Source organism: Oncorhynchus gorbuscha, linkage group LG17 (genome assembly GCF_021184085.1).
Source record: "Oncorhynchus gorbuscha isolate QuinsamMale2020 ecotype Even-year linkage group LG17, OgorEven_v1.0, whole genome shotgun sequence".
Lineage (NCBI taxonomy): Eukaryota > Metazoa > Chordata > Actinopteri > Salmoniformes > Salmonidae > Oncorhynchus > Oncorhynchus gorbuscha.
In genome coordinates, this window is record NC_060189.1 from 21532948 (window position 1) to 21553829 (window position 20882).

Consider the following 20882-nt stretch of genomic DNA (forward strand, 5'->3'; position numbering starts at 1 on the left):
TAAAAGTGTTGCCATGGCACATTTGTAAGCATCACAGTAAAATAGATCTCTGAGGTAAGGAGAGTGATGTGCAGTTTTCACCTCAAACATCAAAGCTTCCCTCAGACAGGGTGTTGAGATCCATCTCACGGCTATCTGATTAAAAGCAACTCACATTGCCTTCAGACGAACCCACTGGGATCTTAATCAACATTAGGGATGTAAGTGGTTGATGTTCCACAGTTGCATGATCTTCACATGCATTGCGAATTAAGTTGCAAACCCTCTCTGAATACAAGTGTGTTGTGTGGCAAAGATGTTGCTGGGAGATGGGGACTACTGTAAACACAAGGTTTCACTGGAAGGCTCCAAAATGACTTTGAGGCACAGAGCAAACAAAACGCCTCTGAACAAGTAGCTCTAGTTTTCAACTATTGTGATCAATGAAGGTCATTCTTGCAAATTAAAGCTTTGCCTTTGATAGTACCTGAATGCTCACTGAAACTTGTTGCAGTGTATTCTTTCCAAGACATTTTGGTGGCAAACTGCTCCAAGGGAAGGAGATCATCTGTGAGAGGGGTTTCATTTTCAAAACCATAGGAATGAATAGGTTTAAAAACATAATTCAATTGAGTTGTTTCTTATCTTCCAAGTTCATGGTTCGTTACAACATCAAGACTGCTGAGACAGACATCAGCGATGGTTTCTGCAATCCACATGACATAGTCCCGTGAATGAAGAGATGAATAAAATATGCCAGCCAGCCCCTCCCACCTACTCTACAGTCAGCGTCTTGTGGGGGGTGAAACCAGACCTTTAGTCTGTTATCCCCACCAGTCTCTGTGACAGTGCTGGGATTTCTCCCCCGCAGATCTTCATCCCAGTGCATTGCCTATACTTTTGTTGCATCTTTGCGACTATTCAGTAGTCGAAGTAGGCTACTCTCTATTATGCAAAACAGGGAATATGGCCAGTGTTTCCCACTACGAACCTATGCCACTGTCTGACACTGACAGCTGGGTGTTTCAGTATCTGAGAGAATGAAACGTGCAGATTAGCAAATTGACTTCCCTGATGAGTGGATCTTGGAGTAAACCCATTGTAGCCTGGGGTTCCCCGCAGCTACATAGATAAAGCTCTTTGGATTATCACTCATCGAGGAACAGGTGCCCTGTAATATTAGGTACTTGTCTCCCCCAAGCAGTCAAATATGTAGTCTCACCTTTTCTGTCTAATGTGGATCATGCAACTGTAGCTCAGTTGGTAGAGCATGGCGCTTGTAACGCCAGGGTAGTGGGTTCGATCCCCGGGACCACCCATACGTAGAATGTATGCACACATGACTGTAAGTCGCTTTGGATAAAAGCGTCTGCTAAATGGCATATATTATATTATATTATATGTATTCAAACCCTCTATCGATGTACGGTAGGCCTACATTATTATCCTACGTATTCTTCAGATATACTACATATTCTATCCATGTCTACACATCCCATCACTCACACACACATATTTTATACAACAGACTCCGACATTACTCGTCCTAATATTTCGGGCTCATGAGTGGCGCAGCGGTCTAAGGCACGGCATCTCAGTGCTAGAGGCATCAATACAGACTCCCTGGTTCGAATTCAGGTTGTATCCCAACCGGTCGTGATTGGGAATCCCATAGGGCGGTGCACAATTGGCCCAGCGTCGTCCTGTTTTGGCCGGTGTACTGACTTACCTAGTTATAAAATATATATATTTCTCAATTCCATTCCAACTTTTTTAGATGTGTGTATTGTTAGATATTACTGCACTGTTGGAGCTAGCAACCCAAGCATTTAGTTTCCCCCACAATCAATGTTCCCTTTAAACTGCGCTGGTGTGCAGCTCCCCTCAGACTGCCATGCAAAAGAAATATCAGCCCGCGCACAGAAGCACAAGGTTGAACTTCACTCAACTTTCCAGAGATTTCCACTTCAGTCAACACTATCAATGTTTCGCTCTACTGCGGGAAATGTGCTTGAATCAACGCAATATTAGCCACTTTCAATGTAACATACCGAAACAAAACAAACTACGCAAGACTTAGTATGCAAAACTATGCAAGAGATTTTGCTGTAGGCAAAGCGCATTGGAGTAGGATTCTATTGCATTGACAGACAAGACTCAGGCTTGTGGGCCTCCCGGGTGCAGCGCCAGCTGTGCCACCGAGACTCTGGGTTCGCGCCCAGGTTCTGTCGTAACCGGCCGCGACCGGGAGGTCCATGGGGCGACGCACAATTGGCCTAGCGTGGTCCGGGTTAGGGAGGGTTTGGCCGGTAGGGATATCCTTGTCTCATCGCGCACCAGCAACCCCTGTGGCGGGCCGGGCGCAGTGCACGCTAACCAAGGTTACCAGGTGTACGGTGTTTCCTCCGACACATTGGTGCGGCTGGCTTCCGGGTTGGATGCACACTGTGTTAAGAAGCAGTGCGGCTTGGTTGGGTTGTGTATCGGAGGATGCATGACATTCAACCTTCGTCTCTCCCGAGCCCGTACGGGAGTTGTAGCATTGAGACAAGATAGTCGCTACTAACAATTGGATACCACGAAATTGGGGAGAAAAATGGGGTAAAATGTTTTTTAAAATAATTTTAAAAAGACCTGTGCACATTTGTTCATATTCTTTGCTAGTTATTAGTTATTAGCCCAGTTATCGCTAATTTCTAGTCAACAATGGGTGAGTGGTTGCTTCCTATAAGAGCACAAAATGTGTGCATTTTAAAATAGTTTTCTTAATGTCTTAAAGGAGCCGTGTTGTATTTTGAGACGGTTTTGAATAAGCGAAGTAGCCAATAGGCAGAGGGTAGCATAATTGGTCTGTTTCTCTAATAATGGTATGGGAATAATAATACTTTTTATTTTGTAAAGTGGTTTCTTACATCAAACAACATTTTCAGTCACGTACTTGTATGAAGGACAAGTGGATAAACAGGTTAATGTCAAGCCCTGTATGTTTTTTCAAAAGTCTCATGGAACAGCTATTTCCATTTAAAAATATTATGGGATGCATTTTTCTCCATTGTTTTTGATGGTAGGCCACTCTGGTAGGCATACATTATGATCAAATAGCCACAGAAGCCTACTTGGCCACTGTTAAAACTGTAACTTAAAGTGGGTACAGCCCCAGTGTTCACAGTGAATGCGCCCCGGTAGTTGCACAGAATTTTCACAATGTTCTAGTTTGTACTCAGCAGACCTGACATTTGCTCAGTGCCGGATTTGTTTTTGAGGGAACATTGCTCGCAATAACATCTACTAAATACAGTGGGGAGAACAAGCATTTGATACACTGCCGATTTTGCAGGTTTTCCTACTTACAAAGCATGTAGAGGTCTGTAATTTTTATCATAAGTACACTTCAACTGTGAGAGACGGAATCTAAAACAAAATACCAGACAATCACATTGTATGATTTTTAAGCAATTAATTTGCATTTTATTGCATGACATAAGTATTTGATCACCTACCAACCAGTAGGAATTCCGGCTCTCACAGACCTGTTAGTTTTTCTTTAAGGAGCCCTCCTGTTCTCCACTCATTACCTGTATTAACTGCACCTGTTTGAACTCGTTACCTGTATAAAAGACACCTGTCAATCACACTCAATCAAACAGACTCCAACCTCTCCACAATGGCCAAGACCAGAGAGCTGTGTAAGGACATCAGGGTTAAAATTGCAGACCTGCACAAGCCTGGGATGGGCTACAGGACAATAGGCAAGCAGCTTGGTGGGAAGGCAACAACTGTTGGCGCAATTATTAGAAAATGGAAGAAGTTCAAGATGACAGTCAATCACCCTCAGTCTGGGGCTACATGCAAGATCTCACCTCGTGGGGCATCAATGATCATGAGGAAGGTGAGGGATCAGCCCAGAACTACACGGCAGGACCTGGTCAATAACCTGAAGAGAGCTGGAACCACATTCTCAAAGAAAGCCATTAGTAACACACTACGCCGTCATGGATTAAAATCCTGCAGCGCACGCAAGGTCCCCCTGCTTAAGCCAGCGCATGTCCAGGCCCGTCTGAAGTTTGCCAATGACCATCTGGATGATCCAGAGGAGGAATGGGAGAAGGTTATGTGGTCTGATGAGACAAAAATAGAGCTTTTTGGTCTAAACTCCACTCGCCGTGTTTGGAAGAAGAAGAAGGATGAGTACAACACCATCCCAACTGTGAAGCATGGAGGTGGAAACATCATTCTTTGGGGATGCTTTTCTGCAAAGGGGACAGGACGACTGCACCATATTGAGGGGAGGATGGATGGGGCCATGTATCGTGAGATCTTGGCCAACAACCTCCTTCCCTCAGTAAGAGCATTGAAGTTGGGTCATGGCTGGGTCTTCCAGCATGACAACGACCCGAAACACACAGCCAGGGCAACTAAGGAGTGGCTCCGTAAGAAGCATCTCAAGGTCCTGGAGTGGCCTAGCCAGTCTCCAGACCTGAACCCAATAGAAAACCTTTGGAGGAAGCTGAAAGTCCGTATTGCCCAGTGACAGCCCCGAAACCTGAAGGATCTGGAGAAGGTCTGTATGGAGGAGTGGGCCAAAATCCCTGCTGCAGTGTGTGCAAACCTGATCAAGAACTACAGGAAACATATGATCTCTGTAATTGCAAACAAAGGTTTCTGTACTAAATATTAAGTTCTGATTTTCTGATGTATCAAATACTTGTCATGCAATGAAATGCAAATTAATTACTTAAAAGTCATACAATGTGATTTTTCTGGATTTTTGTTTTAGATTCCATCTCTCACAGTTGAAGTGTACCTATGATAAAAACATGCTTTGTAAGTTGGAAAATCTGCAAAATCGGCAGTGCATCAAATACTTATTCTCCCCACTGTATGTGTATGCGATCAATAATATTCAATAATATTATTTGATTTTCCTTGACTGACCACAATTTGAAATGCCTGAGAATGCATCTCTGAAATGACAAACAAACGAATGTTCAATGTCACATCAGGCATCAAACAAATAGTTTGCTTGCCATCAGAATATGGTAGACCCCCCCCCCTTTTCTTATCTCAAATTTAGACTAAGTTGATTGATAAACACTGACATGGTAGCTGTCATCTCTCCTCCTAATTAGCCACAAGGCAACTGACTGCTCACCAAATGGTTGTCATGGCAACAAAACAAAATAAATTACCAGCCCTTGCAGACAGGTGACAGTCCTTTTCAGGCCATTTGCAATCAGTGCACTAGGGCTTTGATTGTGGAGACAAACAAATCAACTAAAACACAGCCCCTGAGGTGGATGGTGAAGTCAATAGGAAAGATGCTCCTCCAAGAGCACAGTAAATCAGTGACTGATTGAAAGGCAACTTATTCAATTGGGTCTGCATTAATATTTTTAGAAGCCCTTTACACCATTAAACATGTGAACTTTGATTGCTGAGTCAATAATGTCAACTAAAGGGAAACATTTGCATCATCACTGCATACATAACTACACTGAACAAAAACATAAACACAACATGTTAAGTGCTGGTCCCATGTTTCATGAGCTGAAATAAAAGATCCCAGAAATGTTCTTATACACACAAATATTATTTCTCTCAAATTTTGGGCACATTTGTTTTTACCCCTGTTCGTGAGAATTGTATCCTTTGTCAAGATAATCCATCCACCTGACAGGTGTGGCATATCAAGAAGCTGTTTAAATAGCATGATCATTACACAGGTAAACCTTGTGCTGGGGACAATAAAAGGTCACTAAAATGGGCAGTTGTGTCACACAACACAATGCTACAGTTGTCTCATGATTTGAGGGAGTGTGCAATTGAAATGCTGACTGCAGGAATGTTCACCAGAGCTGTTGCCAGAGAATTGAACATTCATTGCTCTACCATAAGCCACCTCCAATGTAATTTTAGAGAATTTGGCAGTATGCCTCACAACTGCAGACCACGTGTAATGGCATCATGTGGGTGAGCGGTATGCTGATGTCAACATTGTGAACAGAGTGCACCATGGTGGCGGTGCAGTTATGGAAATGGGCGTAAAACAGACAATGAAAACAATTACATTTTCAATGGCTATTTGAATGCACAGAACTACCGTGATGAGATCCTGAGACCCTTTGTGATGCCTATTTTTTTTTTAGGTATCTGTGACTAACAGATGCATGCCTGTATTTCCAATAATGTGAAATCCATAGATTAGGGCCTAATGAATTCATTTCAATTGACTGATTCTCAAATGAATTGTAACCGAGTAAAATCTTTGAAATTATTGCATGTTGCATTTATATTTTTGTTCAGTATATTAGGCCTACCATTTTCATTTTGCACGTACAACTCCATATAGTCCTAACACAAGTATTTGTCAATATCTAGTATACTGCGTGTTGTATACTGATGTAGTATACAGCGTGTTATTGATTCAGTGTAGACATGTTTGGGGTCGTTTTCATCAGGTTCCTGCAAACTAATATTTGATAGATTTGTACTTTGGGTGGTTGCAAACCTCATTCTATTTGCACCTTATTCAATGGAATTATGGTGCCTCTATGGAAATAAGATTCTTATAACTATATAGCCTAGAGAGGATGTCTTGATATTTTTTTCTCTAATGAGACTTTGCTAAATCAAAACAGCTAGATAGATCAGTGTCGTCTTCAGACTTTTGCTTGATGTAACCTTGCTGTCATCGATGACCAACCTGATCAGAGGATTTCCCCTTAGGGGCACTGCGTGGCTGGGTGTTCACTGTGGAAGGGAGGCTTGACCTCTCCCAGGGCAGCTTGTTCTTCCCTTTGCCTGCACTGACAATTCTCCTCTGCAGTGGAAGGTCATCAACAAGGGAGCCCAAGCTTCCATAACCATGATACAGCCTGTCAGAGTCTGGTTCTGTCCTGATGCTCCTGGCACTGCTGATCCGCCCACCATTGAGCACCCACTCCAGGTCAGCTCCCGACCCAAACTGAGGTGAGCATCGTTGTCCTGGTTTAGGGATTACAAGGGCATACTCCACCATTCCATCCGAGGACAGTCTGGGAAGTATGTGTCTGGCTCTTCTTGCTTGCACAGCTGCCATAAGACCCTCCACATCCCCATTGAGCTCAACTCTGTTTACAGCCTTCATTAGGGGCTGTTTTTTCCCTGTGTCAAGGCAATGGTCAAAAACGGCAAATAGTTCTAGGGCTGCATGGCGGACCTTCTTCTTGCTGTCTGCCAGGTATGGTGCAACTTCAAAGCAGAGGCTGGGGATGTTGAAGTCCTTCCTGGGGTGGGTGAGCATAGCTGCTGTGATGATGTTGATGACATCCTCTCTGACCCGGGAGTTCTTGTGTCTCAGGTGTCCAATAACAAGGTCCAACACTTTCTGTGGCCCTACAATTCTAGTCAACTGCCTGAACACATTCATATACTCATTCCTGGTGACAGCGCGGGTGTCCCCAAGGGTTTTCAGAGCCACACACGCTAACTGTTTGAAATATGTGTCTACATTGTAATCCAATTTCTGAATGAGTAGGTTTATCACCTGTAAAGTGCCGTACAAAACTTTGAAGTTGCTGTCATCTAGAAGTCTGCGGAGAAAATTGATAAACTCCACAATACTGTCTGAGGGGACTGGCTTCAAGTCCAATCCAAAGAGGATATTTTTCAGCTGTTCCACACCATTTGTTCGATTTTGGTAGTTTTTGAGGTCTAGGAGCTTTTCGTGTAACTCTTGGGATATCAATCCAAAAATCATAATGGATGGTCCTTTGGATGTGGTCAAATGGGGAAATCTAATGAAGCATTCACATTTCTGTGAGGACAGCAATATTGTCCTTTACTTTGAATCGTCATCTTGGTGGGTAGATTTAGCCTTTAGTTGCCGTCCAGTACAATTGCACTCAGATATGTCTTTATATGGTAATAGTCAGTTCAACAATAAGTTTTACACCTGTAGGCAGCTGGTATTGGGAAAGACATTTGAACATGTCCAAGCATAATCAATGCATGACATTAAAATACTTCATATTTGCTACTTCTTATGAATAAATGTTCTTTGTTTTGTTCTACGAGACAACTGGAACGTGAACAGTGAAAGCAACGTTGAGTGAAAATAAAACCACTTGTAAGGTTGCTGTGCTTTCCCTACATAGCCACGACGGGGGAAAAAAGCAGAGTGGAATGTTATATTTGAAAGCCCCTGTTGTAGTTCAGCTAACTGCATTGGTAACTAGGTAGCCCACAATATGTTTCCATTGCTTCTAACATCATTCATTGTTCAGAAATGGAGTGTCAGGGCGACGTCGCTGCCAGTACCTCTTCTGATTGATGTTTTCCATATAATTCAATATCATATATAGCTTTTAGCTACGTCTTCAAGGCTTGCGGCTGAGTAGCAACCTGGTGGTGGCTATATTGGCTAACTACTTAACGTTAACTGGCGAAGTTAGAAAACAGACAAATTCGGACTTCGCATTCCGATTAGTCGTTCAAATTTGACGTCCGGGGTACGAAAACGTTTTCCAAATCTTCATGACCTCCTCGGTTAAATGTCCGACTAATAATGCGAATTGAAATCCCCTTGTAATTGTATGAGATTCTATGTTGAATATTTGTAGCTAATCTAGCTAGCTGCGCTGAAGTAGAGACGTTCATCGCCGTAGCCCACGCCAAGAAGCATCAAAATGGCGAATACAACATGACACAAACGGATCGCTTCCATGGTGACGCGAGTGGTAGGTTTAGAATCGGATGGAATTTGATGTATACCATTCCAAGGTTTCTTTATTTAAAAAAAACTATTTTCTACATTGTAGACTAATAGTGAAGACATCGAAACTAGTACCTCCACTACTTGTAGTACCTTCTGGTATACTAGAGCTGGGCGATATAACGTAAAAATAATCTCAATTCAAATGTTTTGCTTATGGGCGAATCACGATATACCGTACCAGTCAAAAGTTTGGACACACCTACTCATTCAATGTTTTTTCTCTTATTTGTACTATTTTCTACATTGTAGAATAATAGTGAATACATCAAAACTATGAAATAACACATATGGAATCATGTAATAACCAAAAAAAAGTGTTAAATCATATATTTTATATTTGAGATCCTTCCAAGTAGTCACCCTGCCTTGATGACAGCTTTGCACACTCTTGGCATTCTCTCAACCAGCATCACCTGGAATGCTTTTCCAACAGTCTTGAAGGAGTTCCCACATATGCTGGGCACTTGTTGGCTGCTTTTCCTTCACTCTGCGGTCCAACTCATCCCAAACCATCTCAATTGGGTTGAGGTCGGGTGATTGTGGAGGCTAGGTCATCTGATGCAGCACTCCATCACTATCATTCGTGGTCAAATAACCCTTACACAGTCTGGAGGTGTGCTGGGTCATTGTCCTGTTGAAAAACAAATGATAGTCCAAATAAGTGCAAATCAGATGGGATGGTGATTCGCTGCAGAATGCAGTAGTAGCCATGCTGGTTATGTATGCCTTGAATGGGGTGGTACCGCTGGACAGTGGTCATCCTATCCTACCTGGGGTCATCCTATCCTACCTGATTTATTGAATTCTAATAAATCACTGACAGTGTCACCAACAGAGCACCATCAGACCTCCTCCTCCAAGCTTCATGGTGGGATCCGCGCATGCAGAGATCATCCATTCACCTACTCTGTGTCTCACAAAGGCACGGCGGTTGGAACAAAAAATCGTACATTTGGACTCATCAGAGCAAAGGACAGATTTCCACTGGTCAAATGTCCATTGCTCTTGTTTCTTGGCCCAAGCAAGTCTCTTCTTCTTATTGGTGTACTTTAGTAGTGGTTTATTTGCAGCAATTCGACCATGACAGCCTGATTCACGCAGTCTCCTCTGAACAGTTGATGTTGAGTTGTGTATGTTACTTGAACTCTGTGAAGCATTTATTTGGGCTGCAATTTCTGAGGCTGGTAACTCTAATGAACTTATTCTCTGTAGCAGAGGTAACTCTGGGTCTTCTTTTCCTGTGGCTCTCCTCACGAGAGCCAGTTTCATCGTAGTGCTTGATGGTTTTTGCGACTACACTTGAAGATCTGTATAGCAAGATTCTGTATAGCATCATTGTAGAATGTCATTGTAAATAATACTTTGTTCTTAAATGACTTGCCTAGTTAAATAAAGGTTAAATAAAAATTAAATAAAAATATACCACCCCTACCTCGTCACAACACTGATTGGCTCAAACGCATTAAGAAGGAAAGAAATTCCACAAATTAACTTTTAAGAAGGCACACCTGTTAATTGAAATTAATTCCAGGTGACTACCTTATGAAGCTGGTTGAGAGAATGCCAAACGTGTGCAAATATGTCATCAAGGCAAAGGGTGGCTACTTTGAAAAATCTCAAGTATAAAATATATTTTGATTTGTTTAACACTTTTTTGGTTACTACATGATTTAATATGTGTTATTTCATGTCTTCACTATTATTCTACGATGTAGAAAATAGTACAAATAAAGAAACACCCTGGAATGAGTAGGTGTGTCCTAACTTTTGACTGGTGCTGTACTGCATATCCGTACACGGTATACCAGTAAAAACAGATTCATAGATTGATATGGTGGGCACCTCTGCATGGCACCAGAGGACGAGTGCAACTTCTTGAGAAGCTGATGACGATGTCGCCTACCTGTATCTGCAAATGCATGTCAATTATATACATCAAACACGTAATATCAATGATAGGATTTTTTTTATGCTGACCATTTTATTTTCATGACACCTTGTTGGGTATTGCCTTCTTTCATTTTAATCTCTCCCCTAACTTGTATTTTGTATTATGGTTGTGCACAAAAAAAGACGATACATTTCAAATGTGTGCGAAATAGCTACAAAATTACCATTCCTCTGAAGTCGCCCGCGCGCTCCCGGAAGTTACGCCGCATAAAGTGTTTGGCGTTTGTTTCCTGACAGACGCTGGGGTTCCTGCCGCTATTGCGATAAAAACAGCTATTGTCGGGACATCTGACGCTCAACACAGGTTTCTCTCCGTTGCATATTCCTGTAAATGTTTGGAAATGTCAAGTTTGATAACTACTACATAACTGATTTCCGCTCAACTAGATGGAGATCAATGTATAGCTTGCTTAGTACTGTTTATTTTTAGCATCAAATTTGCACTGGCGTGCTCTGCAGTGCCAATGCATTGGCCATAGCATGCCCTTGTTATTGTAATTTCTCACAAGAGGCCGCAGAGCCTTCGTACATCTGATAGCCTGGCTATTCCAGCCTACGCCAATATTACAATGTTGTAAAATATAATATTCATCAGCGGATCTGAAACATCTGAACAGTACTTGTGGCTTGCAAGGCTGATGCTAAAAAAGTGGACCGACGACTCGAAGGCAGCAAACGTTAACTCGCTAACGAACGTTATTGGACAGATTATATGTCAAGATAGCTGGCTAAACTAGTAAACGGATGTTACCCTTAGCTTGAGATATGTCATGTTTATTTTTTACGTTTCTATTCTACAAGCCGTCGAGGGGTTTTGAAAGAATTTGATCACCGAAATTTGGCAAATAGATTGTTGCGCTAGCTGGCTACAAGCAAGGTTAGCGTGTTTGCTCGCCGAGCTATAGCTACAGTATCTAGCTAAGCAAATGTAGACTAGCTTGCTAACAACATTTGACAGCTAGTTGATTTGAGCGATTTTGAGGCGTCACTCAAGCTTTGCCCATTGCTGCGAATATGCTAAATACTAATGGCATAGCTAGTTACTATTATTTAGTAACGGGGTTATTAGCTCACTAGATGAGCCAAACTGTAGAGTGAAATAAGTATTTTAATAGTGAGGATTATTATGAATGTAAAACTGATTTCTTATAAAAAATTTCACCGTGAAAAAAATAAAACATCGGGGTTTTTCCATCTTCCGTCAGGACAGTTTTGCAATGCCATTCGCTATCAGATCTATATAATTAGCCTGTCTGTTAACTTGGCCATGTTCAGGGTTACACATGTCATCATACATTCTGATAATATCTGGTATGCAGTGCACTGCCACTGCATATAGTATGTTGTACTTGATTCAGTTAACTTATTGGCATGATACATAGTCACTTCAGAAGTGATGGCTCACATTGCCAGAATTTCCTTGTCATTCCCTTAGATTTCACCTGGAGAGGAAAATGTGGTCTTGAGTGTCTTCTTCAACTTGTCCATAGTTCTGTGTTTTTTTCTCCTGTGTATTTGACAGGATGTTAATGATGTGCATTTTTACCCCCCCATAAGATGGACCAGCAGGCCCAGTCCTACATGCTTGCCAGTCTGACGCGGCCCCACTCTGAGCAGCTGCTGCAAGGCCTCCAGCTGTTGCGGCAGGACCATGAACTGTGCGACATTGTGCTGCGAGTGGGGGATGCTAAGATCCATGCTCACAAAGTGGTGCTGGCGAGCATCAGCCCTTACTTCAAGGCCATGTTCACGGGAAATCTGTCAGAGAAGGAGACCTCTGAGGTGGAGTTCCAGTGTGTTGATGAGGCTGCGCTACAAGTAAGGCTCAATTAAACAAATCAAATGTTATTTGTCATAAGCACAGAATACCATGGGTGTAGATCTTACTGTGAAATTCTTACTTACAAGCCCTTAACCAACAATGCAGTTCAAGAAAATATTTACTAAATAAACTAAACTATTATCAATAACTAGGTTATATACAGCGAGTACCCATACAGAATCAATGTGCGGGGGTACAGGTTAGAGGTAATTTGTACATGTGGGTAGGGGTGAAGTGACTATGCATAAATAATAAACAGCAAGCGGCAGTGTAAATGGTCTGGGTGGCCCTTTGATTAATTGTTAAGCAGTCTTCTAGCTTGGGGGTAGAAGCTGTTAAGGAGCCTTTTGGTCCTAGACTTGGCACTCGGGTAGCAGAGAGTTAATGACTTGGGTGATTGGAGTCTTTGAAAAAAAATTGGGCCTTCCTTTGACACAGCCTAGTTTATAGGTCCTGAATGGCAGGAAGCCTGGCCCCTTAGATGTACTGTGCCATACGCACTACCCTCTGTAGTGCCTTTCGGTCAGATGCAGTTGCCATACCAGGCGGTGATGCAACCGGTCAGGATGCGCTAGGTGGTGCAGCTGTAGAATTAATTTTGGGGGTCTGGGGACCCATGCCAAATCTTTTCAGTCTCCTGAGGTGGAAAAGGTGTTGTTGTGGTCTCTTCACAATTCTCTTGGTGTGCTTGGACCATGAGTTCGTTGTGGACACTAAGGAACTTGAAACTCTCGCCCCGCGTCACTTCTGACCCGTCGACGTGTACAATTGGCTCCTTTTTCTTGCTCATATTGGGGGAGGTTGTTGTCCTGGCACCACACTGCCAGGTCTCTGACCTCCCTATAGGTTGTCTCATTGTTGTAGGTGATCAGGCTTACCACTGTGTTGTCTGCAAACTTAATAATGGTGTTGGAGCCATGCTTGGCCACGCAGTTGTGGGTGAACAAGGAGTATTGGGGGGGACTAAGCACGCACCCCTGAAGGGCCCCAGTGTTGAGGATCAGCGTGGCAGATGTGTTGTTGTCTACCCTTACCACCTGGGAGCGGCCTGTCAGGAAGTCCAGGATCCAGTTGCAGAGGAAGGCTTTTAGTCCCAGGGTCATTAGCTTGGTGATGAGCTTTGTGGTCACTATGGTTGTTGAATACTGAGCTGTAGCCCATGAACAGCATTCTCACATGGGTGTTCCTTTTGTCCATGTGGGAAAGGGCAGTGTGGCGTGCGATTGAGATTGTCATCTGTGGATCGGTTGGGGCGCTATGTGAATTGGAGTGGGTCTAGGGTTTCCGGTCTGATGGTGTTGCTGTGAGTCATTTCAAGGCACTTCATGGCTACCGACGTGAGTGCTACGGGGCAGTAATTATTTAGGCAGGTTACCTTCACTTTCTTGGGTATAGGGACTATGGTGGTCTGCTTGAAACATGCAGGTATTTCAGACTTTGTCAGGGAGAGGTTGAAATGTCAGTGAAGACACTTGCCAGTTGGATTGCGCATGGTTTGAGTACACATCCTGGTAATCCGTCTGGCCCTGCGGCTTTGTGAATGTTGCCCTGTTTAAAGGGCTTGCTCACATCGGCTACGGAGAGCGTGATCACACAGTCGTCCTGAACAGCTGGTGCTCTCATGCATGCGTCAGTGTTGCTTGCCTTGAAGCGTGCATAAAAGGCATTTAGCTTGTCTGGTAGGCTCATGTCACTGGGCAGCTATCGACTGGGTTTCCCTTTGTAGTCTGTAATAGATTGCTAGCCCTGCCACATCTGACCAGCACCAGAGCAGGTGTAGTAGGATTATATCTTACTCTGTTTTGACGCTTTGCCTATTTGATGGTTCGTCTGTGGGCATAGCGGGATTTCTTAGTGTCCCTTTCCTTGAAAGCAGCAGTTCTAGCCTTTCGCTTGGTGTGGATGCTGTCTGTAATCCATGGCTTCTGGTTACGGTCACTGTGGGGACGATGTTGTTGATGCACTTATTGATGAAGCTGGTGACTGAGGTGGTATACCCCTCAATGCCATTGGATGCATCCTGGAACATATTCCAGTCTGTGCTAGCAGAAGTCATGTAGCGTAGCATCCGTGTCATCTGACCACTTCCGTATTGAGCGAGTCATTGGTACTACCTGCATTAGTATTTTGAAGATTTCACTGTTTACTAAAACAAGCCTTTTCTGGCCTTTTCACATCATGATTGTTTTATATTTTCCCTCCTGTAGGCCATCGTTGAGTATGCCTACACTGGCACAGTATTCATCTCACAGGAAACGGTGGAGTCCCTACTGCCAGCTGCTAACCTACTCCAGGTCAAGCTGGTGTTGAAGGAGTGTTGCTCTTTCCTAGAGAGCCAGCTAGATGCTGGAAATTGTATAGGCATCTCTCGCTTCGCTGAGACTTATGGCTGCCATGATCTCTGCCTGGCTGCCACTAAATTCATCTGCCAGAATTTTGAAGAGGTGTGCCAGACAGAGGAGTTTTTTGAGCTGACACGGGCGGAGCTGGATGAAATAGTGTCAAATGATTGTCTGAAGGTGGTAACAGAAGAGACTGTGTTCTATGCCCTGGAGTCGTGGATCAAATATGATGTCACTGAGCGGCAGCAGCACCTGGCTCAGCTACTGCACTGCATCCGCCTGCCTCTCCTTAGTGTTAAGTTCCTCACCCGCCTCTACGAGGCAAACCACCTTATCCGGGATGACCACGCCTGCAAGCACCTGCTCAACGAGGCTCTCAAATACCATTTCATGCCTGAGCACCGGCTCTCCTACCAGACGGTGTTGTCTACACGGCCACGCTGTGCTCCCAAGGTGCTCCTTGCTGTTGGAGGCAAGGCTGGACTCTTCGCCACCCTCGAGAGGTAATGCTGAACCCCAAACAGTAGTTCAAAATGGGTTTTTAGCAGTTTTGTATGAATTGGAAATGCATTTAACAAATGTAACAAATGTTCTAATTTCTGTCTGTTGTAGCATGGAGATGTATTTCCCTCAGACTGACTCGTGGATTGGGCTTGCCCCTCTCAGTGTGCCCCGCTATGAGTTTGGAGTGGCATTGTTGGACCAGAAGGTGTATGTGGTGGGTGGCATTGCCACACACATGCGACAGGGCATTAGCTACCGGAGACATGAGAGTACAGTGGAGAGATGGGACCCTGACAGCAACACCTGGTCCACAGTGGAGCGCATGGCAGAGTGTCGCAGCACCCTGGGGGTAGTGGTCTTGGCTGGGGAGCTCTATGCCCTGGGGGGCTACGACGGCCAGTACTATCTACAGTCTGTGGAAAAATATGTCCCCAAGGTGAAGGAGTGGCAGCCTGTGGCACCCATGACCAAGTCACGCAGCTGTTTTGCCACTGCTGTGCTGGATGGCATGGTCTATGCCATCGGAGGCTATGGCCCAGCCCACATGAACAGGTACGTTTTAATATAGTCAATCTGCGGTGGAATTAATTGAATTTAACAGGTAGTTTTGCTCATGTGGTTCTAGTAGGTTTTTGAAATACTATGCCTACTTCAACCTCCATTTGTTCCTACACATGGTAATGCTTACATCAGGAAGGTTATTTATGGTAGACTCCACAAGACCTTTTGAGGTCTTTGATCCATCCATGGAAAGGGTTTCAGCCACCCTTTCAATCATGCAATGCAACCCATGTTCTGTAGGATCAAAATTTGTCTTTTATTCAGACAGACATAGTTGCTTTTGTAGAACAAGAGCTCTCTTGCTGGTTAGACCCCTGTTGCTGTCTTTGTTCACTAGAGAGAGAGATGTTGTAGTTACCAGTCTCCTTGACTCCCCAAACCCCTCAGGAGAATGTGTTTGGACAGGGAAGCTGTTGAGTGTTTCAGTACTTGATATTTCCAGCAAAATATAGACCTGGAATAGATGGCCTCATTAAATTGAGCTGTGACAATGGTACAGCTATATAGTATCTAAAAGCAAAAAGGACCAATGGTGAATTGTATTGGCTTAGATTCAGAAAACGTTAGTCAGTCATTTTCTTTTATATGATGGACTATTAGTATTAGTCTTGCTACTGTACTAACCTGTTAAAAAAACAAACATCTGCAGTGACTGTCAAAATGCACAATGTAACTGTACCCTTTTATTGACAGTTTTATTTCTTGAAATCTTAAAAAAAAATATATATATATATATATTTTTTTACTGTGCAGTGTGGAGCGGTATGACCCCAGCAAGGATGCCTGGGAAATGGTAGCCCCCATGGCAGACAAACGGATCAACTTTGGGGTTGGGGTCATGCTTGGGTTTATATTTGTGGTTGGGGGACACAACGGGGTATCACACCTGTCCAGCATTGAGAGGTATGACCCACACCAGAACCAGTGGACAGCCTGTCGGCCCATGAATGAGCCACGTACAGGTGAGTTGGGAAATGACTCAAACAAGGTTTGTTATTTTGATGCAGAGAAGTTGACCATTCAGATTGCATGGCCAGAAATAACAATTTTATGATATCCATATTTTCCCAGGGGTTGGCTCAGCGATCGTGGACAACTACCTCTATGTGGTGGGGGGTCACTCAGGGTCATCATACCTGAACACTGTCCAGCGGTACAACCCCATCACAGACAGCTGGCTGGACTCTAGTGGCATGATGTACTGCCGCTGTAACTTTGGGCTGACTGCTCTTTGACCCATGATACCCCTGGGTAGGACTCCTTAAGAGAAGAGTTGGACGAAAGGCTTTTCTTTTCTTTTTTTCCCCCCCGTTCATCACCAGCAGGCTGAGGGCGGTGCCACACTGCCGTGAATCCCGGCGAGCGAGCTTGCTGCTGGAGGAATGTGCCCAGCTGGCGACAGGGGACCACCGAGCTGGCCAGAGTGAGAAGGGTCTGGTTTGGGTGGAGGAAGGTGCGGGGCAGATCACCATGGATCTTGTCACAGAGATGACCACTACTGCTGCTGGACCACAACGAGGACTCTGCCATTTTTACAGAGGACTGTGGGAGAAAACTAAGTGGAGGGGGGAGAAAAAAAAAGAGAAAAAAAAAGTGTAGACTTATGTTTATGCCATTATTTCTGTTAAACACTCCAGACTTTTTTTTTCTCTTCTTCCTGCTATGAGCAGAACATGTGTTCCAATTTTCTGGATCCTTAAAGTTTGTGTGCGTGTGGCGCAGAATGTCTGTATGCTTGTGAGTAGATGCATGTCAGATTAAATGATTGTTATTTTGTTTCTGTGTGCTGGACTAAAGCTCAGGCAAGGTGATTGGCTTGCACACTGAGTTTGAAATGTCTGCATCTAAATCAGTGCTTCACAAAGAGAAATTGGAATCTTTATATATTCACTTACAAGGGCTGCCTTTTTTCTCTGTAAATTAAAAGAAATAGATATGATTATATCCTCTAGTGCATTGCCTGTAAATTTGTTTTTTTGCACTGGTTACTAGTGTGCGTGTGTATTTGAATCAAGGGTTGAAGGAGAGGTTAGGAAGGATAAGTAAACCCCAATGAATTCTCCCGAGAGTACTTTCCACCTGTCTGTTTCATCCTTGGAGAAATTCTGAGATTCCCCCCCCCCATGTTACAGCTTCTATTACATCATCCTGTGGTAGGGTCACACTTCATCCCTCTTCAAAAGCGACCCTTTCCCTCTTCACTGTTGGGTTTGTATGCTACTAACTGGTGCTATATTCAGGATTTCTTATTTGTATTATTTTATTTGTTCCTCTGTTACTGTTGTAGATGTATATGCCCCAACTTGATAAGCTCCCATGCAATAAAGCAGGGTCTTTGCTTTGAGCCCCATGTTTAAATTAAACTCTTGAGGCAGTCTATCAATACATTGCTGATCTGATGATTTCAGTCTTTAGCCCCAGGGATGCCATCTGTTAAGCTATGGTTTGCCTGAAACATTGTCCCTGCAATTAAATAGTAGTGCATCTGGTTGCCCACTATCACTGCCAGTTTCCTTACAAAGAAAGTCTGTGAGATTGTTGTGCTCTAATGGGTTAGGAACAAGCCTCTTGTTTAGCATGTGAATGATCCCTACACCCTTCTGCTTGCTTGCCACTCTGCTGAAGCATGTGTGAGGAGCTGCATGTGGCCAAGGGCTTCCTGATGAGCTCAGGGAAGAGTGCATATACACAGCCTCATGAGACATGCCAAAATATGTGTTCACAAGTCTGGTGTAACTTTCCCACCTACAGACAGAGCTACAAATAGCTTTCCTCTGTGTGCCAGAATCAAAGGGTAATTTTCACTGCTAATGTATGGTACGTGTGACATACCGCCCTGCTGTCATTTGGAGGGGTGGATGAGGTGTTGTCAAGGGAAATTGTCACTGTCACAAAGTCTTTGACAGGCCGACAAGGGCATGGGGACAGAGCTCAAAGTGCACCCCCCTCCCAGAAGGCTGCAGGCTGAGTCTGGGTGTTGTAGCTTTGGATCACTCTAAAGGACAGGTAACATGAGGCAATAGAGAGAACTAATGTGATGTGTAAACCTCGAGTCCCTGTTGTTGGTCCAGAATGAAAGAGTTGTTTCCTTGTATTGTATATTATAGATGTTTGCACATGTGGAAAACTTAAATGGAGCTCTGCATTGCACTTACCAAACTACTTGATATTAAGTGTAATTTCAGTTTGTACATAGGTCTCGATTTAGGTTTATGGCATTTAAACAATGCAATATTGTTTTCAGTGGATACAATTTTTGCTTTGAATTTGACTTTCTCAAAGTCAGGGTGTCTCATATTGCTGTGATGTTATCACACGTGGCATGTCTGTCTGTTCACATGTTTATATTGTCTGATGAAAGACCACTGTTATTCAAACCTCTGTTTTCCTCATCCCACTTTGCATTGTGTGCTCTTGTCTTTGGGAACATGTCCAATGTTGTGCCTGTCAGTTCACATGTACTAGGAACAGTTTGCAGACAGATGCATTGTGTACTCCAGTTATTGTTTTGCATTTTTCACAAGTAATGTAAGATTGGCACAAGACTGTGTATGGGTCTTGCTCTAAGCCATTTTATCGGTCTCACCAGAGAGCAGCCTTGCAGTTACAGTACTGCAGTTTTGTGTGTTCTTCCATTTAACACACTTGTCAGTTGTGGTTACAAATGACAGTACACTTTAGCTCTTACCCTCTAACTTTACCTTGGACTATTTAGTCTTGCTCTAGCAATAAGAGGCCGAGTACGAGCTTGTCCAAACAAGTATGTGAGTTCTTCACTTGATGAGGACTCTTTTTCAAAATACTTCATTTATTTTTGGTTTAGTCTTAGGGGTAATTAAATTGGATTTCAAGGTGTCAGGGTTCGATTGCTGCTGCTGTTCTTTTTCTCATCCTGGAATAGTGGGCTTTGACATTTCACACTGTAAACATCTCCAGCAATCCTGTCATTTTCTTCATGTTTTTTTAAAGACTCCATTGTTAAGTTGTCATGGGATGCAAGTAAACGGTGAGCCATTTTAACCTGCTTGACTGTACAGCTCAGTCATTTCTTTGGATGTTATTCATTTGGAATAATGTGAATGCAAATCTAACATTGCAAACAACTAATTGGGGAAACTTTACATTCTTCGGAGATCCTAAGATAGACAAACTGCATTTTTTAGGGGTGAATAAACGGCCATTTCATATAGTTCAAAAGGATCTAATACTTTCTTTTAAACATTTGCCATTTATTCAAATAGTTCTTCCATTTAGATTGTGTACTTTTTAACACTTGATGTTAGGTAAATGAGGCATTCGTCTATCCACAACAGGCTGGTAGGATGAGCCTGAACATCCGATCAGTGAAAATCACGCAGGCGTGATTGTCTGCAGCTACCATCTATTGTCAAGCATTTGTTTCACTAGCATGTAGGTTATCCTTGTGGGGATATTGAAAACCACAATGTTAGGGATGTATTTATACTGACTTATTCACTGCGTTGGCAGGAAAACTCTTGGTCATACGTGGAATCTGAAAACAAACTGCAAAATGAAGGGATGTAGAGATGTGTGTGAAGTTAATTTACTTATTTATCATGGCCTAACCATGTCTTGTTTTGACAACTTTCACCAAAGTGCTTGTTTTAAAGAATGCAGAGGGAGTACTAATATCAAGTCTGGAAAAGACTCACTGCTATCTTCTAAAAAAAATAAAAGAATTGAAACCGATGTCAATGTTAGCCAAATGAACACGGCTTCATTTCCATTTCCTATGCGTGTGTCTGAAGGTGATATTTTTGAATTGTATATCCTGTGGATTATTACTGGAACTACAAGAACCTTGCTGTAGAAGCTGCATTTCCCCCATATGTTATCATGCTTTGAACATACATTTTAGCCAGTTTATTTATTTGGTGCAGTTGTACCCTGTTAAAATGAATAAATGCCTGCCTTAAAGGTACGATTTGTTCTTGTCTCTAGTTTTATG

The 20882-nt window shown here is 43.2% G+C and overlaps 1 protein-coding gene and 1 pseudogene across 2 annotated transcripts; one reads left to right on the forward strand and one right to left on the reverse strand.

Annotated features, from left to right (window-relative positions):
• The window catches only part of LOC124002316, a 32133-nt pseudogene extending 23363 nt beyond the window's left edge, over positions 1 to 8770 (reverse strand).
• Positions 8771 to 10862: 2092 nt separating this feature from the next.
• On the forward strand, positions 10863 to 20855 carry LOC124001556 (kelch-like protein 28). Of its 2 annotated transcripts, none has more exons than XM_046308446.1 (6): positions 10863 to 10988; positions 12242 to 12502; positions 14714 to 15351; positions 15461 to 15904; positions 16667 to 16875; positions 16985 to 20855. In XM_046308446.1, the coding sequence occupies exons 2-6, from the start codon at positions 12242 to 12244 to the stop codon at positions 17146 to 17148; spliced, it is 1716 nt and encodes a 571-aa protein (XP_046164402.1). In that variant the 5' UTR covers positions 10863 to 10988; the 3' UTR covers positions 17149 to 20855. The 2 variants fall into 2 exon arrangements, with proteins under 2 accessions (XP_046164402.1, XP_046164403.1); XM_046308447.1 differs by having other exon boundaries at positions 10876 to 11011.
• Positions 20856 to 20882: the final 27 nt, after the last annotated feature.